The sequence below is a fragment of the Abramis brama genome, assembly GCF_963993115.1.
Source record: "Abramis brama genome assembly, chromosome: 24".
NCBI classification, from domain to species: Eukaryota; Metazoa; Chordata; class Actinopteri; order Cypriniformes; family Leuciscidae; genus Abramis; species Abramis brama.
This window is the reverse complement of record NC_139986.1, coordinates 1,872,701-1,897,736: the sequence shown is the minus strand read 5'-3', so window position 1 is coordinate 1,897,736 and position 25,036 is coordinate 1,872,701. Positions and strand designations below refer to the sequence as shown.

The 25,036-nt window shown below is 39.3% G+C and overlaps 1 protein-coding gene across 2 annotated transcripts in view; it reads right to left on the bottom strand.

Moving 5' to 3' along the window:
* The window catches only part of piezo2a (piezo-type mechanosensitive ion channel component 2a), a 197,240-nt gene that overhangs the window by 144,753 nt on the left and 27,451 nt on the right, over nt 1-25,036 (bottom strand). For both annotated transcript variants that reach the window (XM_084103452.1, XM_084103453.1), the window contains exon 2: nt 19,523-19,618. In XM_084103452.1, the coding sequence (XP_083959578.1) occupies nt 19,523-19,618 (96 nt within the window). The remainder of the gene's footprint in view (nt 1-19,522; nt 19,619-25,036) is intronic.

Below are 25,036 nucleotides of genomic sequence, written 5' to 3'. Positions count from 1 at the left end.
TCGACTCCATTGCTGAGTATTTTCTCCTTAAAACTGCAGTGAACCAAAGACAGTCTCAAAAACACGCTTTGAAATCGCTGGTGTTTCTGACGTCACAAACTACCTTCTAACCAATCAGATCAACGTGTGATCGTCAACCAGTGGATCTCTGAGCTGAGTGAGTGAGTGGAGGCGGGGCTCATTTGCATATTCATAGAACCGCGCATACTAAATGAGGCAAGGGTGTCGAGTTACATTCAAGATATTTAAATATTAAGACACTTAAATATATAATTTTGGTGATAAAAGATGAGTTTTAAGGGATAAAATGATTGACCACAGGGGGACTTTCATAGTGGGTTTATGCAAATGGCCCCTGAAGTATACTAATATGCGTATAAGTACAAAGCACAACGCAAATATTGTCATCAGCATAGTATGCATGTCAGGGTTGTTATAATTAACTCTTTCCCCGCCATTTGCACACAAGCAACTTAAGTTTAATTCTTATTGCTCATAATTTCTAGAGAGAGAAATAACACTGGACAAGGATGAAACATCTAGTGCACATGTGTCGAGCGCCTGTGTTCATGCATGCTGTTAAATTGAGTATACATATACAAAATCGCATATTTGCTGACTATATAGTAGGCTAAAAACAACGTGACAAAAGAAGTATGTCCGAATTCATAAAAGAGTATGCAAAAAGTCCCCAGACTTCCAGTGAGATTCTGAAGTGTGCATAAGATGAACACTTTACTATCCCATGAGGCCACGGGAGAGGATTTGTGACACTGGAAGGTCACATGACACTGACAACATGGTGGATGAAGTACGTCCAGATTACATTCATACCATATAGAGTAGAGTATATTCAGTTTCGGACACAACCTGTGTGTCAGTTGAAGTGTACTTTTGGCTTGAGTCGTCCGTCAAATCCTGTTGAAATCTGTGGAACTTTCTGTAGGAATCTCATAACAAGTGTCAAAACGTTTGCACAACTGTTACAGAGTAAGAAGAACTCAATGACTTGTAATATTGCAGATTCGAAAGGTTGTAGTCCTGCAGTGACGCTGTGGGAAATTCAAGCGTTCAACATGTCAGGGTGAAAGTTCATCGAGTTGAAGCTGTCGATCTTCTCTTAATAGAAAAGAGCTGCCGTAATCCAACGCTATTAGCGGATATTTACTCTTGTATTACAGGTCTCTCTCTCTCTCTCTCTCTCTCTCTCTCTCTCTCTGTCTCTCTCTCTCTCTCTCTCTCTGTCTCTCTCTCTCTCTCTGTCTCGCCTCTCTTTCTCTCTCTCGCTCTCTCTCTCACTTTCTCTCTCTCTCTCTCTCTCTTTTATTGGACAGATAGAGTGTCTTGGATATCATTAAGTCTCATTTTGCTTCAAAATATGACCAATGTACAGCTGGACAGACAGTTGTTTCTAATTGAAAAGTCCTATGATCCAGAAATTCGGTTGTCTTATGTTGATTTTTATGCATCAGTGCTGAAAGTATGGGGACTGTTTGAGATAACAAGAGATAATAATGAACATTATGGTATTCTTGAACCTTTGTTTTTTAATCCATTGTTTAAAATACAATCAAGTGTTTTGAATTCATTATTTGCAATGTTTTCTAAAGCAGGGTTAGTAAGAATTATTGATTTGCTTGATTTGCACAATGGTCAATGGAAAAGTGTACAGACTCTTGCTGACCAAGTTGGTCTGAGATCAGTAAGGACTACAGATGGTTTTGTAAACAGTCTTAAAGCCTCTTTTCCTTCTGGATTCTTGTCCTTTTTAAATGAGTCTATTTGTAATGATACAGTGCCTCAGACGTTTCCTGTTTTAAAAGTTAAGCCCCAAAAATTGGGAATGAATGTAAGTGGTCAGGTTCTCTTGTTGAAGGGTTATGAAGCTTTGGATTTTCAATCCCTTGGAAAAAAGACTTTGTATCAGATGTGTGTAAAAGATGCTCATTGTAAACAATTAAGGGAAAGAGTTGATAGCAAATGGAGGATTTATCTTTCTGCCCCTGAGGAAGTTACTCCTTCTTGGAGGCTTTTATATAAACCTCCAATACCAAAGAGAAGTGGGGATCTTCAGTGGAGGATCATCCATGGTATAGTGGCCACTAATAAGTTTGTTTCCAGGTTTAATGCGTCGGTTTTTTTCTTAAACATGTCCTTTTTGTAATAATACTGATGATGTTTTTCATTTATTTTGTGATTGTTTTCGTTTATTGCCTTTGCTCGTTTTGCTTGATGGAATGATGTCTAAACTTGGGTTTTATTCAACAAGACATTGTTTATTTTTGGAAATAGGTATAGACGTTCTTGGCAAAGGGAGTGTAAGCTTGCCAATTTTTTATTGGGACAAGCTAAACTTGCTATTTTGAAATCCCATCAGTGCAAGAATGAGAACCAAAATGTTGACTTGGTGATGTTGTTTAAATCGTTGGTGAAATCTCGAGTAGTTACTGAGTATACATATTATCAGCAAACAAAAAATGTCATTTTATTTGAAATGTTATGGGGTGTTAAAGAAGCAATTGTTACTGTTCATGAATCTGGTAGTCTGTTTTTTCACTGGTAGGTTTTTTTTTCTTTGGTCGTTTTGTTTGTTTGTTTTGAAATTGTTGTTGTTTTCTTTAAACAAATTGAAGGAAAGAAAAGAAAAATGTGTTCTTTTAATATAATGTTTTTAGAATAAAAGTTTTTGAAGGTCTCTCTCTGTCTCTCTCTGTCTCGCCTCTCTTTCTCTCTCTCGCTCTGTCTCTCTCTCTCTCTCTCTGTCTCTTTCTCTCTCTCGCTCTCTCTCTCACTCTCCCTCTCTCTCTCTATCTCTCTCTCTCTCTCTCCATTCATTTAGCATTGATATTTTTGGCAGTGTTTGGACTGTTCATCATTTAGGATCAGTGCGAGTTCAGAGACGTGGCCGTTTTCAGAAAGATCCAAATGAAACAATGCTGTGAGTGATGCATGCATAGGGTTTATGTATAATGCTGCATAAACATGTTTTATGATAGAAGAGAAGGATTTGGTCCGACATCAAAGCTTCTTCATACAGTGGGACGCTGGGAATGACACCGATAGCATCACACATGAACTTAAGGATGTTAAAAAACACCCACAACCCATCCGGCCCAAATGAGGATATGACGTCATATGCAAACCAATAATGCTTAATTTAATTGGCAAATCTGGACAGATAATATCATGAATTAAAGGATAAAAAAAGTGGGATAAAATTTCGACCTACTTTTAAAGGTTGCATGGATTTAGTACATGTCTGAAGGCTTTTTAATAAATATTTCAGTCTCTTTTGATTAAATGCAGAGCTTATTAATTCACAAGAGCACATTTACAGTCATATTTAAACTATCAGAGGTAATGAGAGCGGATCGTTTCTCTCCTATCAGGTCTCAGTCCTCAGACACCGGCTGTTTCCGGAGCACACCGTAACGTAACACGATTTCTGAAGCGCTAGGAAGAAGAAGCAGGGCTAAACGCTTCCTCGTTAGGGAATTAACAAACTTTCAGAAAGGATTAGAAAATAAATACAGACAGCAGAGTATATACAGCAAGGAATTGGTTACTGTCAATGAAGTTAAAACGTCACAAATATGATGTTGCTGTACATACATAAATTAAGACAAATAGAGGAACAAGACTTCTTTTAAAAACATTGGTAACACTTTACAATAAGGTTCATTAGTTAACATTAGTTAATGTATTATAACTTCCTGGTTGCGTATGCAACCCACCGTTCCCTGAAGGAGGGAATGGAGGACGTAGTTGACGTTGACTGAATGGGATCACGCTAGGGAGCCTGTCTTCTTCGATGTTAGAACGAGCCAATGCGCGCATTGGCGTGCGTGAGACGTATTGCGAGCTCCGCCCCGCGGGCATAAATACGGAAGCAGATGCACATACCACTTGTTTTTCACTGAGGAGCCGAGCGGAACTCGGAGTCAGCGGTGGTCCGGCTATAGTGGCAAAGGGACTACATCCTCCGTTCCCTCCTTCAGGGAACGGTGGGTTGCATACGCAACCAGGACGTTCCCTTTCAGTCGAGAACGTCAGACGTAGTCGACTGAATGGGATCTTTAACCCTGGAAAACGCCACTAGAGCTGCCACCTTCCAGTGCCTGGGTAAAAGCCTCAAGTCCCCCCGCAGCTCTGAGGTGGAGAAGGGCGAGGCTTAGGCCAAGGAAGTCGACTGCTGTTCCGCAGGACCACTGGGAAAGCGTACCCTGACAAGGAAGGAAGGGATATAAACATATGGACTGGGCGGATGGCATGGAGGAACTCAACAGGGTTCAGTTTAAGAGGGAACTCAACTGGAGCAAAAATTGTGCACGTATCCAGTCCATAGGAGGGGAATGGCGCAGCAAGCCGACACTTCGAACTGTGCTTACAGTGAAAACTGGCTTCATGTGAAGGGAGCCCACGGGAAGCAACAGTTCGACACATGCTAGTTCTGTAGCGAATGTGTATAGTTGTCGCCCAGCCCCCAACTCTATTCAACATCTGTTCAGCGAGGCACTGTATGCCAATGCCTAGGAGGGAGCAGTACTCTCACTTAGGAGGAGCTCACGGCCCAGGTGGGCACGTGCATCTTGGGATTTCTCACCAAGACAAAGGCAACCACTTTGAAGTGGGCCAACTTCTGCTTGGAAACAGCCTTCCCTTCTGCTGGTTTCCATAACAGATAGAGCTGGTCTAAGGTCTAGGCTTTGCATTCTGATCACGTATAACCGCACGGCGGACGGACAGAGAAAAGCCAGGGCCAGCCTGCGATGGCTCAGGGGCAGTCTCTGAAGTGCAGTAGCACCAGAGAAAAAGACCCAAGAGGGTAAGGAGGGGACGCAAGGCGGATATATCTCCTTGCTCGCCTCAGGGACCTGACGATCAAATCGCACTCCGCTTGGATTTGAATCCACTGCCTCATGATGTGCGGCAATGTAAAAGCCACAACATTTTGAGGTGGAGGGGACAGCCCTCACACCAACCACAAGCAGTTTTTTAAAAGGGAGCACTGAAGTGATCTAACACCTTCGGGATCTCCTCACGGAGAGAAGACTCAATTCAACAAACAGGTTTGACTTCTATTAGAGGAGCAAGCGTCTTTCTAGAGGGTGCTCACAGAAGTGATGGTCTCTACAGCATAACAATTCTTGCGGTAGACCAGAACCTCCGCGTCCCGTTCTTACTAGAACCAGACCTGGAACTTTCCAAGGTCTAGACGCGGGTGCCATCGTGCCCCATCCCTGAGAATGTGCTCAGAGGAAGGTGTCAGGAAGGCTGTCGAGAGGAGGTTGGTTGGGCCAATGAGGGGCAACTAACAAAACCTGTTCCATCTCTTCCTGATTTTAGCATCATAGTGCAAGAAGGCTCACTGGGGAACGCATTTCTGCGGAGCCCAGGGCCAGCTGTGGCCAGAGTCTTTGTCGAGGGATGTCCACTCAGACAAGAGAAGAAACAACTGGCAAAGGACGAGTCCGGAGGGCAACGGACGTGGCTGTGCGGCCCAGAAGTGGTCCGAAACAGCTGGCCAGCTGGGGATGGAGTCTCCACTGTATCTGGACCGGAGGCTGTCGTGAGGCTTGTGAGCGGCATGATTGAGCAGGCCAGCAAAAAATAGGTGGAATGAAGCGACCTTAGAAGTTGTGGTCGTAACCCACCACATAATAAGGGTACAATGAAGTACGGGCTCTGAAGCCAAACTCCATACCGGCTGGAGGGAACGGCTAGCACGCGTCCTTCGCCAGTAGGACTGTGGCGCACACACACAGGACAGGAGCTCTGCTCAACACCTAGGTGTGATGGATCTCACTAAAAAATCTTTTAGGCACATTTCTGCTCAACACCTAGGTATGATGAATATCAATGAGCCTGGGTGGAAGCCGAGCGAAATGAATCGCAAGCCGGGTCTGAAGGTACCGAATGGGGCCAGGCTGGGCATTGGTTGGAAGCATTTTAGACTTCGACAAAACCGGACCAGGGGCCAGGGAACCACAGATGTACCCGAGGTGGGGCAGCGAGGTGGAGGACAGGGATCCGGCTCGAAAGGCCCGAAGGCGGCCCGAAGCGGGATCTGAGTGTGCGGTGCAACACTTACCTGACTCCACTAGGTGGCAGGGGATGCGTGAGAAGGCGGATGACTGGGTCCTCGAACCGCACCCAGCTGCCAGCTGGCGAACAAGAGGGGGCTGAGGGGTGCAAGGCTTTACAGGGTCGCACACCACCAGACTTGCCCTCTTGGGGCCCAGGAACAGAGGAATTTGCTCTTTCTTTGAAGTGTGGGTATGTAAGACTGAAAATACTGGTTGAGACCTGCATGAGGCAAAAGGGCCCTGATGGCTAATTAACATTCGACCTCCCCCACACGACCTGACTTCCTCTCACAAACTACTAAGAACAACTCACACAAGAACATGGTTTAATGTGAATGTTTATCATTGATTGTTATGTTTTTGGTGTCATTTGAAATGTCTCAAAGTGAGTGGTACAGATATCTCATATCCAGATAGATCAAATAAAAGGTAATAAGGTTTAGAGAAGTTTAGAGAAAACTGGTTAAGCCATTTGAGGGTGGTCTCCCCCATCCCCCATGTCACCTGGTCAGGAGGATAAAGGAAGGTGTGCTCCCTCTCTCTGGCTCTTCTTTGCTGGACACGAATGGAATAGGTGATTTCGCTCTCTTTCTCTCTCTCTCTCTGTCTCTCTCTCTCTTTCTCTTTCTTTCCCTTTCTCTCTCTCTATCTCAGGTACAAGCTGGGTAAGATTATTTGGTGTAACCAATGTATAACCATGTTCTAGATATTTGAATTGACTGTGGAATTGATCTCTAATATCTGAAATATTAAATTGTTACATGTGATTATTCTAACTGATTTTGACATTGTTCATTTAATGGTTAAAAGGAATAGTCATACATTCGCTCACTTTTAGTGAGGCACAGATGTTATTAAAACCTTTCATTTATGGAGTCAGATGAATTAACGAGTAAATACATATGATCAATGTATTACAAATTTAACCAACCAATACTTTGCATGAGTGAGGACAGAACACGTGATACCTTCCCTGTGTATTGGCGAACCGGTAATTGGACCAATATAGCGGGCCTTACAGGTACCGCTTGCTCCGCCCTTTTTTTTGGGAGCCAGCGGTGGAACAGATACACACACAAACAAAGACCCCACCCGGCCCTTATCCGGGGGGAGGGAGTGGATGACCAACTCCAAAGCACCCTCCTCTGTTAAAACAGCAGTTGAGAGCTCAAAGCTTGCGATCACCGCTGCATGTCACGCTGTAGAATCACCAGCAGCTGGAAGAGTCTTCCTAGAAGAAGCACCGACACACTCGCTCGTTGTAATATAACAACACTCTTCAGAGACATCGACGTGAAGACCGATCGGCTCCGAAGCGAAAGACAAGTGGTGCGTGCATCTGCTTCCATATTTATGCCCGCGCGGCGGAGCGCGCGATGTGTCTCACACACGCCAATGCGCGCATTGGCTCATTCTAACTAATGTTAACTAATGAAACTTATTGTAAAGTGTTTACCAAAATATTAAATCTTACTGACTCCAAACTAGTTTTAAATGGTACTACAGTCAAATGGTACAATGTACAGTCTTTCCCTTTCAGGGAAATTAACCAAAAATGACATCATCTCATATTTTTATTGGCTAGACACAAGTTACTGTCTATTTTAATAAAACATTTGAAGGAAATGAATTGTGCCCATCAAACAATTTCATGGGGATTTAAAATAAATAAATTAATCCATTTCTGTGCCAACAGGTTTCAGCTCGCCCGTATTAAATCAGGAAGAAGAAAACATAAACTTTTGTCCATCAGTGTATTAACACCTACTGATAATCATCTCTAAACCACCTGAGGATCGTTGCCAAGCAAGTCTGCCAAGATTTTACGATCTTTCCAATGGTTCGCTGTTATGAAAATGTTTTACGGGTCTGCTCGTGTTCAGGCGATTAGTCTAATTAGAAGACGCTCAAGCAAACGGGCAAAGTCAGCTTCCAACAAAAGGCCTGGTCAAAGTCAAGCTTTATTCCTGACTGTGTACAGTGATGAACGAAGCATGATTGGTTGACTCAGTGGATGTAATGCGGACGGCGAGCCTCGGATCAGCACTGAAGGCATCATGAGCTGCAGGAGGAGTTTTAGAGAGCCGATCCTGGCAGAGGAAGAGCTAATATGATCCAGATGTGTTTGTTATTCAGCGGCGCAGGACTAAAGGCTTCTCTGCTGGCACGTCGAGTCTGCGTGCCGTTTGGCCACAGTTTCTCATTATTCTTTTCCCTGATGAGCCACTTCATCCGCCTCAGCCGACTGAACGAGTCCCAGTGTTTGCATGCGGTGCGTAATGGAGGAAATGTGTGGAGCATCTTTAGTGTTGGAGAGAAAGAGTCTGTGTCCGTCGCTCCTGTGATAGCTATTATTTACACAGTGCTAGGGTTGATATGTGCTGATTTACAGTATAGGATGTTTTTGAAAGAAGTCTCTTCTGCTCACCATTTAAGGCTGTAGTTATTTGATCAAAAAAAAATTTTTAATAATGTGAAACATCTGTTTTCTATGTGAATATACACTCACCTAAAGGATTATTAGGAACACCTGTTCAATTTCTCATTAATGCAATTATCTAATCAACCAATCACATGGCAGTTGCTTCAATGCATTTTGGGGTGTGGTCCTGGTCAAGACAATCTCCTGAACTCCAAACTGAATGTCAGAATGGGAAAGAAAGGTGATTTAAGCAATTTTGAGCGTGGCATGGTTGTTGGTGCCAGACGGGCCGGTCTGAGTATTTCACAATCTGCTCAGTTACTGGGATTTTCACGCACAACCATTTCTAGGGTTTACAAAGAATGGTGTGAAAAGGGAAAAACATCCAGTATGCGGCAGTCCTGTGGGCGAAAATGCCTTGTTGATGCTAGAGGTCAGAGGAGAATGGGCCGACTGATTCAAGCTGATAGAAGAGCAACTTTGACTGAAATAACCACTCGTTACAACCGAGGTATGCAGCAAAGCATTTGTGAAGCCACAACACGCACAACCTTGAGGCGGATGGGCTACAACAGCAGAAGACCCCACCGGGTACCACTCATCTCCACTACAAATAGGAAAAAGAGGCTACAATTTGCACGAGCTCACCAAAATTGGACAGTTGAAGACTGGAAAAATGTTGCCTGGTCTGATGAGTCTCGATTTCTGTTGAGACATTCAGATGGTAGAGTCAGAATTTGGCGTAAACAGAATGAGAACATGGATCCATCATGCTTTGTTACCACTGTGCAGGCTGGTGGTGGTGGTGTAATGGTGTGGGGGATGTTTTCTTGGCACACTTTAGGCCCCTTAGTGCCAATTGGGCATCGTTTAAATGCCACGGCCTACCTGAGCATTGTTTCTGACCATGTCCATCCCTTTATGACCACCATGTACCCATCCTCTGATGGCTACTTCCAGCAGGATAATGCACCATGTCACAAAGCTCGAATCATTTCAAATTGGTTTCTTGAACATGACAATGAGTTCACTGTACTAAAATGGCCCCCACAGTCACCAGATCTCAACCCAATAGAGCATCTTTGGGATGTGGTGGAACGGGAGCTTCGTGCCCTGGATGTGCATCCCACAAATCTCCATCAACTGCAAGATGCTATCCTATCAATATGGGCCAACATTTCAAAAAAATGCTTTCAGCACCTTGTTGAATCAATGCCACGTAGAATTAAGGCAGTTCTGAAGGCGAAAGGGTGTCAAACACAGTATTAGTATGGTGTTCCTAATAATCCTTTAGGTGAGTGTATAGTAAAGTGTAATTTATTCCTGTGATCAAAGCTGAATTTTCAGCATCATTACTCCAGTCTTCAGTGTCACATGATCCTTCAGAAATCATTCTAATATAAAGATTTGATGAGAGACATTTATGATTGAATGTTGAATGTTAATTTATTTTTTCAGGATATTTGATGAAGAGAAAGTACATAAAAACAGCATTTATCTGATATAGAAATCTTTTGTAACATTATAAATGTCTTTACTGTCACTTTCGATCAATCAATTTAATGCATCTTTGCAGAATAAAAGTATTAATTTCTTTAAAAAAAAATGTTACTCCAGTCTTCAGTGTCACATGATCCTTCAGACATCATTCTAATATGATGATTTGATGCTCAAGAAACATTATGATTATATATCAATGTTGAAAACAGCATCACATTTTTTTGGAAACCGAGATACATGTTATTTATCAGGATTCTTTGATGAATGGAAACATTATAAATGTCTTTACTGTCACTTTTGATCAATTTAATGCATCCTTGCTGAATAAAAATATTAATTTCTTTCAAATAATGTTTGGTGCGTCTTTGTTTGAGAGGTCCAAAATATGAAAAATATTTCACTAATCATATTTAAAGGCAATCTCAGCCAGATTGACAGGTCGAGCAGATCTGCATCTGACTCCTCAGGAACAGAGATGTTTTCGTGAACATGCGTTATGAAGGGTTTAGATGCTGGTAAAGACGTGTTGATATGCCCATTGATCGCTTGACCGGCGCAGACGACAGCACAACCTCAGTCGATCGTCTGGAAACACTATCACATCTCCAAAAGCTTTTAGAGACTTAAATGGAAAAGAAAAAATCTTAATTGACAGCAATAAGCAGGACAGAGTCACATTTAAACACGCGAGCTATAAAACTTTCCTCCTGCGGGAGTGTCTCTCTCTCGTAATTGATTTGAATCAATTCATTCTTACACTTCAATTACTTTGAGCCAGAGAGCAACTCGGGAGTCTTACGCTAGAGTTTAATAGCTATCTTCTGAACAGTAGATTCAAAGGTTTTAGATGTATAAAGAGTTTATAATGTTTTTGACAGAAGTCTCATCGGCTCACCAATTTAGGCTAAATATTTTGATAAAAAATACAGAAAAAAACGGTAATATTGTGAAATATTATTACAATTTAAAATCATTCTAATATGCTGATTTACTCATTTAACCTCTTTCATATTTTTGTTATAAACAAAACCATTCAGAAGTCTGGGATCGGTAAGATAAAAAAAAAAATCAAATAAGTTTGATCAAAAATACAGTAAAAACAGTGAAATATTATTGTAATATAAATCAGCTGTTCTCTATGTGAATATATAGTAAAGTGTAATTTATTCCTGTGATCAAAGCTGAATTTTCAGCATCATTACTCCAGTCTTCAGTGTCACATGATCCTTCAGAAATCACTCTAATATGATGATTTGATGATCAAGAATATTTATGATTATTATCAATGTTGAAAAACAGCATTTATTTAAAATAGAATCTTTTGTAACATTATAAACGTATTTAATGTCACTTTTGATTAATTTATGGCATCCTTGCTGAATACATATATTAATTTCTTTCAAAAACAACATCAAACAATATCACTGTAATAAAACCTGCTTTATTATACACCTGGAGATTTTAAGACCAAAGCGTTAGAAGGATGTTTATTGTTCTCAGAAACTTTGGTTAGTGTTTATCTCAGCATCTGGTTTCTAAGTTTACAACATGTCAAGAAAGTGAATCATCACACCCTCTGATTCATGCATAAAACTCGAGTAAATCGCAGGAAAAGACTCGTCAGACCTTTTCTTTCAGTCAGTATTAGATCAAGCCAGACTGAACGCTCTGACACACACACAATATACATAAAGGATTGAAGAAAAAGAGGTGTGTGTGAGGTGAAATGGATCCACACACAGTAATTTCCTGAAGTGTGAGCGTCATAAATTGGACTAAATTCACCAACATTTCCTTCTTTAAACACACTGGATATATTGTCAGTCCTTCAGGGTTATTTATAAGCCGATCTGGTGCCACGAACTTATCAAACTCTGTTTTACAACTATGTATTACAGCTTACGTTTTGGCTGAAGGTGGAAAGTTTGCAAAAATGTGGGAATAACATGAAAACACAGCAGAAATGCAGGTAACGTCGGCTCGGTGTGATATATTATCCACAGCACATCTCAAGCAGCTGTTCTTCCTTAGTTTTCAATCACTCATGAACCCGACTTTATTATAAGGTGATCCGGCCTCGCATTTTGTATACAGATGTTTTAGTCGGTCGAGGAGTCGTAATAACTGTGATTTGTGAAAGCAGTGAAATCTCAAACTCAGAGAAAGGTGTTCACCGAGCCAAAACCTTCACACAAGATGAAAATCCTGACATTATTTACTTGTGTTGATCCAAACCCAGATGACTTTCTTTATTTGCTGGAACACAAAATATGACGTTTTGAAGAATGTTCATGCCGCTCTTATCCATACAACAATACCATGCATTGACCATGGGCTTCCAAGATCCAAAAAAACATCATAAAAGCATCAAAAAGTATCATGTATATTACTTATTCACTATATTAACAGTCTTCTGAAGTCATACAATAACAACAGACTGAAATCCAAGTCATATTTTCATGCATAAATTAATGCGAAATCCCATTTGAGAACTGATGTCATTGACTGTAAACCACTGGTTCTTGCAATTGCAAAAAGATAATAATCATAAATGTTTCTTGAGCATCAAATCCTCATATTAGAATGATTTCTGAAGGATCATGTGACACTGAAGACTGGAGTAATGATGCTGAAAATTCAGCTTTGATCACAGGAATAAATTACACTTTATTATATATTCACATAGAAAACAGCTGATTTACATTCTAATATTTCACATTTTTACTGTATTTTATTTTTTTAATCTTCCGATCCCAAACGTTTTGAATGGTTTTGTTTATAACAAAAATATAAAAGAGGTCAGATGAGTAGATCAAAGATCTAGATTGTGTTGATATTGACCATGTTCCAGAAGTAAATGAGTGACTGAGAGAGTGAAGATGCCAGCTCGCGCGAGGAAGCGACCGCTCGGGTTCCTGAGGAACTGAGGTGAGGCCGGCCTTCGGGTCACGGTTCCTCTCTGACGAACTCTCCATTGAGATCTGTTTCCTCAGGAAAACATCTTACCTCCTGCTTCCCTCAAGAGGACACATCGTCTGTGTGTGCTTTATCCTGCACTTCTATTTCTCTTTCCCTTGGGATCAATGTTTTCATTACTTCAATGTCACTCGAACAAAAACTTAATTTGCCCCTATTATGCTTTTTTTCTAAAAGGTTCCTAATTTTTTTGTTTTCCCCTACAATAGGTTTACAAGCATCCAAGGTCAAAAAACACTTTACTTTTCTCATAATATCTCTTTTCTCTCAGTGTCTGTTTCACTATTCAATAAAGGATTCAGTCAGTCTCTCTAAACCCCGCCTCTCTGAGAGCCTCCCCTGCTCTGAGTGGTCAGACGGCTCAGTCTGTTGTGATTGGTCTACTCTGCTCTGATTGGTCAGATGACCCAGTCTGTTGTGATTGGTCGACCGCTTACAGCACGTGTCAGAAACCAAACTCTCATTATCATATCTGAGTCTCAGCTCTTGATCTCAGTGATACGAACAGTAACGATGGCGTGGGTTTTACCGTATCAATCTCATCAAAGTGGATTTCCTTTGTCAGCAGAAAACAGCGTCTTCTGGACACGAACAACACGAACCAAACTCTTCCAGTCTCAGATAAACTAGTGTTTGAGGGCGGGGCTAAGAGACGCTGTTCAGCCAATCAAGACCACAGGCTGGCATTATGCAAATTAGCTACAAAAGGTTCAGCAGGAAGTGAGACTGAATTACTGACGACTCGTTTCAGTTCAGAATCACTTCTTTATTTTGAGAGACAATAACTCAGTTTATCTGATCTGTGAGACTTTGCTGACCTTTTACATCCACAGTCACTGCATTACACACTACAGTACAGGTAATATCCAAAAAAGCATAACAGGGTCACTTTAAATTAATAGTTCCCTCCCAAAAACAAAACAAAACAAAACAAAATCATAATTTCTTCATTCCAGAACAGAAATGCCTTTCTTTTTTCACACAAATGGCGTAATCTTTTACTCTATAACTCACAGATTCCAGCATGACCTGATTATATTGCAAAGCGTTTTATCAAGTTGAGTCACAGTGTAATTTCTGAGCTGTAATAAAATGTCCGACTGTGCTAAAGACACACGTTTTAAAATCCAGCTTGGGCTTCACATGTGCCTTGGTGATCGACCCAGTGCACATCACCCCCTCACACAGTCCCGGACACGCACAGGTAAAGGTGTGTGATTGACAGCAACATCTGGTTGTAATGAGGCAGAGGAACATTGGCAGGGTTTGACTCACATAAACAGAGCAAACAGCCGTTCCCGCATTACTGTGAGCCTCAGCTCCTCACCGTACCTCCAGCTGAGAGACTGAGAGACTGAGATACTGAGAGACTGAGACTGAGAGACTGAGACACTGAGAGGTTGAGAGACTGAGACTGAGAGACTGAGACACTGAGAGACTGAGACTGAGAGACTGAGACTGAGAGACTGAGACTGAGAGACTGAGGCTGAGAGACTGAGACTGAGACACTGAGAGACTGAGACTGAGAGACTGAGACTGAGAGACTGAGACCGAGACACTGAGAGACTGAGACACTAAGAGACTGAGACCGAGACACTGAGAGACTGAGACCGAGAGACTGAGAGACTGAGAGACTGAGAGACTGAGACTGAGAGACTGAGACTAAGAAACTGAGAGACTGAGACTGAGAGACTGAGACACTGAGAGACTGAGACACTGAGAGACTGAGACTGAGAGACTGAGACTGAGACACTGAGAGACTGAGACTGAGAGACTGAGAGACTGAGACTGAGAGACTGAGAAACTGAGAAACTGAGACTGAGAGACTGAGACTGAGACACTGAGAGACTGAGACTGAGAAACTGAGAGACTGAGACTGAGAGACTGAGACACTGAGAGACTGAGACACTGAGAGACTGAGACTGAGAGACTGAGACACTGAGAGACTGAGACACTGAGAGACTGAGACTGAGACTGAGAAACTGAGAGACTGAGACTGAGAGACTGAGACTGAGACTGAGAGACTGAGACTGAGAAACTGAGAGACTGAGACTGAGAGACTGAGACACTGAGACTGAGACTGAGAGACTGAGACACTGAGAGACTGAGACACTGAGAGACTGAGAGACTGAGAGACTGAGAAACTGAGAGACTGAGACTGAGACTGAGAGACTGAGACACTGAGAGACTGAGACTGAGAAACTGAGACTGAGAAACTGAGAGACTGAGACTGAGAGACTGAGACACTGAGAGACTGAGACTGAGAGACTGAGACACTGAGACACTGAGAGACTGAGACACTGAGAGACTGAGACTGAGAGACTGAGACTGAGACTGAGAGACTGAGAGACTGAGACACTGAGAGACTGAGACTGAGAGACTGAGACTGAGAGACTGAGAGACTGAGACTGAGAGATTGAGACTGAGAGACTGAGACTGAGAGACTGAGACCGAGACACTGAGACTGAGAGACTGAGACTGAGAGACTGAGAGACTGAGACTGAGAGATTGAGACTGAGAGATTGAGACTGAGAGACTGAGACTGAGAGACTGAGACTGAGAGACTGAGACTGAGAGACTGAGAGACTGAGACTGAGAGATTGAGACTGAGAGACTGAGACTGAGAGACTGAGACTGAGAGACTGAGACTGAGAGACTGAGACCGAGACACTGAGAGACTGAGACACTGAGAGACTGAGACTAAGAGACTGAGAGACTGAGACTGAGAGACTGAGAGACTGAGAGACGAGATCTGCTGGACGCTGGAGGAGTATATGATGCAGTCAAGGGTTTATAAAGAACTCACACATCTAAATGTAATAGTCATTTTGTGAGAGAGTAACTATTTCTACAGAAAAAGGAAAAATGCAAGTGTCAATCTACGAGAAGCACTATCTGGGTAAAATTACCAAAATCTCAGAGCAATTCTTTTATATCACAGTAACTTTATAAATCACTATAGTTATTTCTGCAATGAAAATGGATATATTTATTATATATTTATCAATTATAAAATAATAAATCAGTTTATATTAACCAACCATGTGCTAATATCTAGTTTTGTATAGTCCAATTAATTATTTAATTTGAGTTTTTAGACACAAACCAAACGATAAAATGATTAATGACAAATTTAAATGGCAAGTCTGGAATTAGTGCAGAAACTGTATAATTAACAGGAATAAATTACAATTTACTATATATTCACATAGAGAACAGCTGATTTACATTAGAATGATATTTCACTGTTTTACTGCATTTTCTATCAAATAAATGCAGCTTTGGTGAGCAGAAGAGACTCTTGACCGGTTGTGCCGCTCTGCTTATAAATTCTGTGTTAATGAGTGAACTGTGAGTATCTTGGGATCAGGTTGTGTAAAAACCCCTTGTTTCTTCAGGACTCGTCGTGTAAATACTGTAAACCTGTCCACTGACACACATGAAGATATATCTATGAATATCATGCCGGAAATGAGCAATGGGGTAAAAATCAGGCGCTGATGCGAAGCAGTTTCACAGACGGGAAATGTCTGAGTGTGTCGAGCCGCAGGCAGGACGACCTCTTCACCTTTGACCTTTGACCCGCAGCCGTGTGTATAGGATATCTGAGATTCCCAGCTGTGTTTAAATCAGCTCCAGATGTGGGGAAGTGACGGATCAAACGTCTTTAGGGAAGTTCTGCATGGGCAAATTCAGTGACACTTATAACGCAATACATTATGCATTTTAGAGCCACATCTATGATTTCAAGAATAAAGTCATAATATTTTTGAGAAGAATCTCATTAATAAGTCTTACCAGTGTTATTTCACTATCATTATAGTTGGAGATTATAGTTTTTGTTTTGTTTTGTTGGGGTGTGCTCGCTTTCGGGTTACAGGTTGCCAGATTGAGGTGACGCACGGGTTGAAACTGTATATGGTGAGTGGATTGTGTGAATATAATGCATTTAATACAAGATCTGGCAACTGGTCAACATTAGACAAACATATTAGTCCGATTACTCATAAAGGAGTTTGGGCCATGCAGATTACGGGAGTTTCCTGGGAGAAATAACAAACCGGGAGGGGTCCGGGAGATAGGGCTGTTGTGTTGAGTGTTGACAGGTATGACACACACACACACACACACACACACACCAGAGTCAGTGTGAGCAGAACAGCTCAGTCGTATAAACACACACACACACACACACACACACACACACACCAGAGTCAGTGTGAGCAGAACAGCTCAGTCGTATAGACACACACACACACACACACACACACACACACACCAGAGTCAGTGTGAGCAGAACAGCTCAGTCATATATAAACACACACACACTCACACTCACATGTGTGTTGTTTTTAATGTATTTTTGATCAAATAAAGGCAGCCTTGATGAGCGAGAGATAAAAAGTTGTTGGATAAAGTGTAAGGATATTTATTTCACTATTTTGACATTTCTTCTGAAACTCAGGAGAAAACAAATCTCAAAAGTCGTAGTTTGTCTCCATTTAATTGCATTTTCTGTCTGAGAGAAGTGTGTGTGTGTGTGTGTGTGTGTGTGTGTGAGAGAGAGTGAGTGAGTGAGTGAGTGAGTGAGTGAGTGTGTGTGTGTGTGTGTGTGTATGTGTGTGTCAGTGTGTGTGTGTGTGTGTGTGTGTGCGCGTGTGTATCAGTGTGTGTGTCAGTGTGTGAGTGTGTGTGTGTGTGTGTGTGTGTGTGTGTGTGCGTGTGTGTGTGTGTGTAGTTTCTCACAGGATCTGCTCGTGTGTAAAGCAGAAGAGGGTTTAATCGAGCCGCTGGTCAGTGGAGTCGACCGGATGATTGTGGAGCGTCAGGAGAATCCGCTGAATCTGACGAGGTGAAGCTGAACTGGTGAACTGGTGACACACTGAGGAATGCTGGGAAAGAGAAGAGCCTGCATTCCTCCTTCTCCCACTCCTCCACCCCCCGAAGCCCTCGTGAAGCCGGAGAACTCTCTCAATCTCTGTGAACTGCAGATAAAGCTGCTCGAACGTTCAACAGAGCAGCGCCGCTTTCAGAGGACACACAGAGCTGTGATGGAACGAGCACACACACTCACACACACTCCTCGAGAACGTAAAGATCGGCTCTCTCCGACAGGGACTCGTTCGGGAGAATCACGCCAGACACACACAGACGTCAGGACCGTCTCCAGAGTTTATCAGGACGATCAGCAGAATCATACATACAGCAGTGATGGGGAACGACACTGGACTGTGTGTGTGTGTGTGTGTGTGTGTGTGTGTGTGTGTGATGGGTAGGTTTAGGGGTAGGGTTAGTGTAAGGAGATAGAATACACAGTTTGTACAGTATAAAAACCATTAAGTCTATGGAAAGTCCCCACAAAGATAGTAAACCAGACATGTATGTGTGTGTGTGTGTGTGTGTGTGTGTGAGTAAGTGTATATATTCATCACCATTGCATTTCAACGCAATCTATACATTAGAATAAATACATTGTTTTTACTGAAATACAATTTAACTTTTTACATTCAACTATTTTTCTGTGAAAAATATATACAGTATATATATATATATATAATAAATAATGTATTTATTTATTTATTTATAACACCAAAGCTGAATAATGATATTAAAATGTAGTTGTAATATTAATATTTTAGCATCACTAACATACTATTGCAGTATTTGTTAATATTTTGAATTACATTTTATTTTTACATTTTCTGTCGTTTAATGTTTTATTAATTTTGTTGTGTGTTTTGGCTTTTTTAAATATATCTATATAGGCTTTATTAAGATTGAATTTTTAGTTTTTAGTTTATTTTCACTTTTTTAGTACTTCAGCTTAAACTTGGGTAAGAAAGCCTGGGTAACTAGCAGAAGTAAAATACATTTATTTCAGTTACTATTTATTTCAAGTAATGAAAATGCATTTTTGGTTTTATCTTTATTTTTAGTTAACGATAACAGCCCTGGAATAAAAACGTAAGTACCGTCAAATATCGATTTGTACTTTGCAAGTTTTTGGTAATCCTGTTTTTGTAAAAATTGTGTAAAATAAAATAAAAATAAAAACAAAAACAAAAACAAAAATTAAAATTAAATTAAAAATTAAATTAAATTAAATTAAATTAAATTAAATTAAATTAAATTAAATTAAATTAAATTAAATTAAATTAAATTAAATTAAATTAAATTAAATTAAATTAAATTGCTTGAAAATGTTGAGAAAAGGATAGTTTGTTTTGCCACTTGATCAAATTAAATAATAAAACAAAACACAAAACAAAACAACTTGAAAAATTTGGAAAAATGTTCATTTGTTTTGAAGATGCCACTTGGTCTGATATTTTGATAAATAAAATATATAATTATATCCTCAAAAAAGTTTTTGTGAATCCTGTTTTTGTGGTTGCAGTTGGTGCTGAAGTCACACACACACACACACACACACACACACACACACACACACACACACTCATAAGCAGAGAGAAAGCAAGTCTTCACACGGGGAATATTTGTCCCTCGCTGGAACTCGACTATAGATCCGCACACTCACCTCGCATTGTCGTCTTGGTCGGCTCGGCGAACAGCGGGATCAGTAAGAGGTAGATGAGGTAGACGAAGGACAGCCAGTTGTACCGGAACAAACATGCTGCGAATAAACAGAAACATGGGAAGAGAAAATGATGAGCATGTTTATCTTCTGTCTCCAGACTGTGATAAAACACAGTAAATCAGACGCTTGTTGAGGTAAAGTCTTTAATTAGAGGGAGCGCTCTTCATATTATAAAGCACTGAGATCATGCATGTCAAAACAGCCTCGGGCTTATGGTGAACGAGTCGACACACACACACACACAGAGAGATGAATCTGTAACTCAGACATTTCTACATTCCAGCGGATCCACCGATCGACTTTCCTCGACGTCTGTGCCAAAACTTGCACAGATCATGTTCAGATAATCCCGACGCAACTTTAGACAGGCAATTATCTCAGTCACCCATCAATCAATGATCTCTACACACACTGTCCCTGCAGGGCCTTCATTCAGCCGCTACAAGAGTGTTATTTTAACATTTGAGTTCAATTAACTGGCTGTTTCTTATTCAGGTAAATTAAATAAAGGATAAAAAAAAATAAAAAAAAAAAAAATAAAATAAAATAAAATAAAATAAAATAAATGTTTTGAATATGCCACTTGGTCTGATATTTTGATAAATAAATTAAAATAAAATAAAATAAAATAAAATAAAATAAAATAAAATAAAATAAAATAAAATAAAATAAAATAAAATAAAATAAAATAAAATAAAATAAAATAAAATAAAATAAAATAAAATTAAATTAAATTAAATTAAATTAAATTAAATGTTCTGAAGATGCCACTTAGTCTGATATTTTGATAATTAAAAAATAAAAATAAAAAAATAGCTTGAAAAAGTTGGAAAACGATCATTTGTTTTATGTCTCTTGGTCTGGAATATTTTGATAAATAAAATAAAATAAAGTTTAAAAAAGTTGGGAAAGGTATCATTTGTTTTGAAGATGCCTCTTGGTCTGATATTTTGATAATAAAATTAAATTAAAAAAAAAATTAAATTAAATGAAATAGTTTAAAAAAGTGTGGAATGGGATAATCTGTAAAAAAATAAATAAAATAATACAAATAAATAAATAAAAACTTGAAAAAGTTAAGATGCCACTTGGTCTGATATTTTGATATCTAATGCAATGAAATAGTGTGGTATGAATTATCCAATTTTTTTTAAACCGACCTGAACAAACCCAACCACTTTTGTAAATGATATACCTATTACATCTCTTATGGCAATTTCTAATAATTACACACTGAAAGAAAGCAAGTTAAGACGAGGTTCCTTCAGGCTCTTCTGCAACTGGCAGGTCAATGTTGACCGAAGTGTGTGTGTGTGTGTGTGTGTGTGTGTGTGTGTGTCACGCCAACCCTTCTCTGAGGCTCCGGTTATGAAGGAGTCTGCAGAGAGAGCCAAACGAACGCCTGCTTTATTAATCGTGCGGATCTGCCCTGGTGGAGGAGAACTGAATTAGTCTTAATTAAATGAGACGTATCACTTTCATCAGTGTCAGCGAGGACGTTCATGAGCCAACATCTGAGGAGCTTGAACATCACTGAGTCTCTTGAGGACGTGTGTTTCTCCAAGCCTTGTTTTCCCTGACAAATTGTGCAATGCTGAAGCAACACGAGCTGAAGGGAAGGACCATTTGCAAGTCTCATTTGAAGCCACATCCTGGCTTTTCCCAATCTGGGAACGAAACATGTTTTAACTGTAAAGGGCAACATCTTCTCGATCCTCTCGCGGACTAAACCTGACCGCAAGAAAAACTGCGTCTCCTGCAACAAAAACCAGAGGAATTCAACACTATTTTAAGAGTGAAAGATGATTTCACGATTCCATGATAAGAATATTTGGTATTACTTTATTTTACAGTGTCCTTGTTACATATGTTACATGTACTTACCATAGTAATAACAGTAAATTATGCATAATTACATGCAATTAACCCTCAACCAAACCCTAATCCTACCCTAACCCTATAGTAAGTGCATGTAGTTTATTAATATTACTCAGTACTTAAATATATAATTACACTGTAACAATGACACCTTAAAATAAAGTGTAACCCAATATTTTACGTTTATGATCATTTTCTCTAAATGACTTGATGAAGCTCACAAAATATAAATGAGTCACATTTCACTCTCAAATCGAGAAAAAGCCTGTTTTAGGATAAGATTTTATGCATTGTGAAATTATTTTCTTCATAATTAAGCACATTTCCCCAGAGACTTCACAAGATTATGCGACCATTCAAAAGTTTTTTTTTTTTTTGAAGAAGAAGAAGAAATAATACTTATATTCAGCAAAGATGCATTAAATTGATCAAAAGTGACAGTAAATACATTTATAATGTTACAAAAGATTCTGTTTCAAATAAATGCTGATCTTTTCTATTCTTTCTATTCATCAAAAATCATCCAGTAATACAATGTATCAGTTTCCACAAAAAAAATATGAATTGTTTTCAACACTGATAATAATCATAAATGTCTCTTGATCATCAAATCATCATATTAGAGTGATTTCTGAAGGATCATGTGACACTGAAGACTGGAGTAATGATGCTGAACATTCAGCTTTGATCACAGGAATAAATTACACTTTACTGTATATTCACATAGAAAACAGATGATTTACATTATAATAATATTTCACTGTTTTTACTGTATTTTTGATCAAACTTATTTGATTTTTTTATTTTTATCTTACCGATCCCAGACTTCTGAATGGTTTTGTTTATAACAAAAATATGAAAGAGGTTAAATGAGTAAATCAGCATATTAGAATGATTTTAAATTGTAATAATATTTCACAATATTACTGTTTTTTTCTGTATTTTTTATCAAAATATTTAGCCTAAATTGGTGAGCCGATGAGACTTCTGTCAAAAACATTATAAACTCTTTATACTTCTAAAACTTTTGAATCTACTGTGCAGAAGATAGCTATTAAACTCTAGCGTAAGACTCCCGAGCTGTTTTACATTATAATAATATTTCACATTTTTACTGTATTTTTGCTCAAATAAACAGAGCAGAAACATTAAAAAATCTTACCCAGCCCAATCTTTTGAATGCTGATATTTTGGGGGGGAAATGCTCTTAATCAAGAAAATAATTAGATAAAAAGACCAGATAAATCTGAGCATTGGCTCAAAACTGGACCTTGCAAGAATACATGTCTACATGCAAACATACGTCCTACACACTCCCCTCAGACGTGTCTGATACTGTACACACAGTCTCCGCTCTGAGGAACGCGGTGTTTTGGCCAGATCTGCTGTTTTCAAAGCTAACATCCGCTCGACGTGTTTTCTGAGCTCAGGGATTTTGAGCACAAAATATTTAGTCAGTTTTAGATTTCAAGCCAGCGTACAAATAAGCGGCCGTTGCTTATTGTTTGATGGTGTGGATTTTGAATATGATTATTTTGCCGAGTCTCAGTTTATGGTATTAGCGGGATTAGCTGTCCATTAACACTTCCCAGATGGCAACTTCACATTGGCAGCGACGCGAGGTGCCAGACCCCGTGATCATGGGACACACTGAGTGTTTAGAGCGAAACCGATGGGCTTTCCGCCATCACAAATACGCCGGCCCTCAAACGATCTCAGGTTTATTTTCTTTTGCCGCGCTGCAAAAACTGCCACTCATTAGCCGTATAAACTAGCATGAGCGCTGCAGTTGTGTGAAACGTAGGTGTATTTATGGCGCAGGTTTGCACAGACCTCACCTCTTCGACAGGGTTGAGATTAGCAGTGTTAGCATCTCACTAAAGCATTCTGGGATTGAACAATGCTATGAACTGGACTGTTGTTTGTGATTATAATTGTTTCAGACAGATGTTTAAACCTTACCGCTGTGGTTTTGTTCTTCAATATTAACCAGTGTTAGTGTGACGTTATATCTGGGTCTTCTAAACTGCATGGGGACAAATAATGGACAAATGGAAACAATGCTGGCAAAACACAAATCATTGTATATAATACTGAGTATTTTGTCCCAGTGGTGGCGTTTCCAACTACTGAGATGTAGAGAATAAAACTTGTATGGACAAGGCAATTCGTTTTCAACACAACTGACATCAGATATCGGAGAGATCAAATTTATGACTAATTAAATCAATCAATCAATCAATCAATCAATCAATCAATCAATCAATCATTAAATCAATCAATTAATTAAACCAATCAATCAATCAATCAATCATCAGACATACTAATAAATCTAATGAAATATTATGCAAAAGCAATATATATATATTACTATACTATATATAGTGGATCAAAACCTTTCATCAAAGTTATATATGAATTTTATTCATGAAATTTGGATCAATACCCGTTCTTGTCTTAACACAACTTTGATTCACTTTTTTGATCCACTTCAAATGTTGACCACTGTATATATATATATATATATATATATACTGTTTATATATATAAACTGACATTAGATAGAGATATCAAAACCTAATTCATGACTAATTGAATCAATAAATATATCAATCAATCAATCAATCAATCAAACCTACTAAATGTTAAAACCTCAGAAAAAAGATGCATATTAAAGTAAACATTGTTAGTTTCCCTGCTGTCAAAACTTCAAATAACTACAAAAAATGCAATATATATAGTTAAATAAATAATAATTCGATATATTTAAATTATTTTAATGACCTGACAATCTCAATTTATTTGGCAAACCAAAATATCCCAGCAACTCAAAACTGCGACTGTGGTTGAAATGCACAAATTCAATGAGCACTTTCATCATTTCTAGGCTGCGTTTATGAGTCAATAGACCCTTTCAGACACTGTTTCTCTGGAACTTAAACTAAACCTGGAGATTCTCTTCAGACTAATGCCTCTAATCAAGCACTATTGTTCTTCTCAGGGCGAGTTTGTGTGCTTAAATATGAACAACCTCTCCATCTTATTCTTCCTTTCCACATCTGAAAATACATTGTGAAGAGAAAACAATATATATATAAGTGTGTGAAGTGATGTCTGAAACTGTTGATTTAACAGTCTTTCATTTACTGTCTGTTACCGTGAGTGAAAGATAATACTCCATTCCACGATGACAGAAACGGATTGCTTTGTTATTACACAGATTATTTAGTTAATAATTAATTTCATTTTTAAGACCAAATTCTGTTTGCTCTTGATTTCACGAAGGATCTTTTCTAGTACATTCATACTGTATATCTTAGAGAGTTAAGGAAATATTAAAAATACAGCAGCACTTATGATTTGAAACTTAACATAATCTTTGTTATATGCAAGTGAATCATCTGTGATCGATGCTTCAGATCCATATAATTAATAGAGGAAAAATACAACACATGATATCAATCAAATGTCAAATATCCTCCTCAATCTCAGTCCTCAATGCTGTTCCTGTGAGTCAGTCGCTGGCGCTCGGCGTTGTGGGCTTCTGTCTTAAAACAATGTTTGAGAAAATCTCAA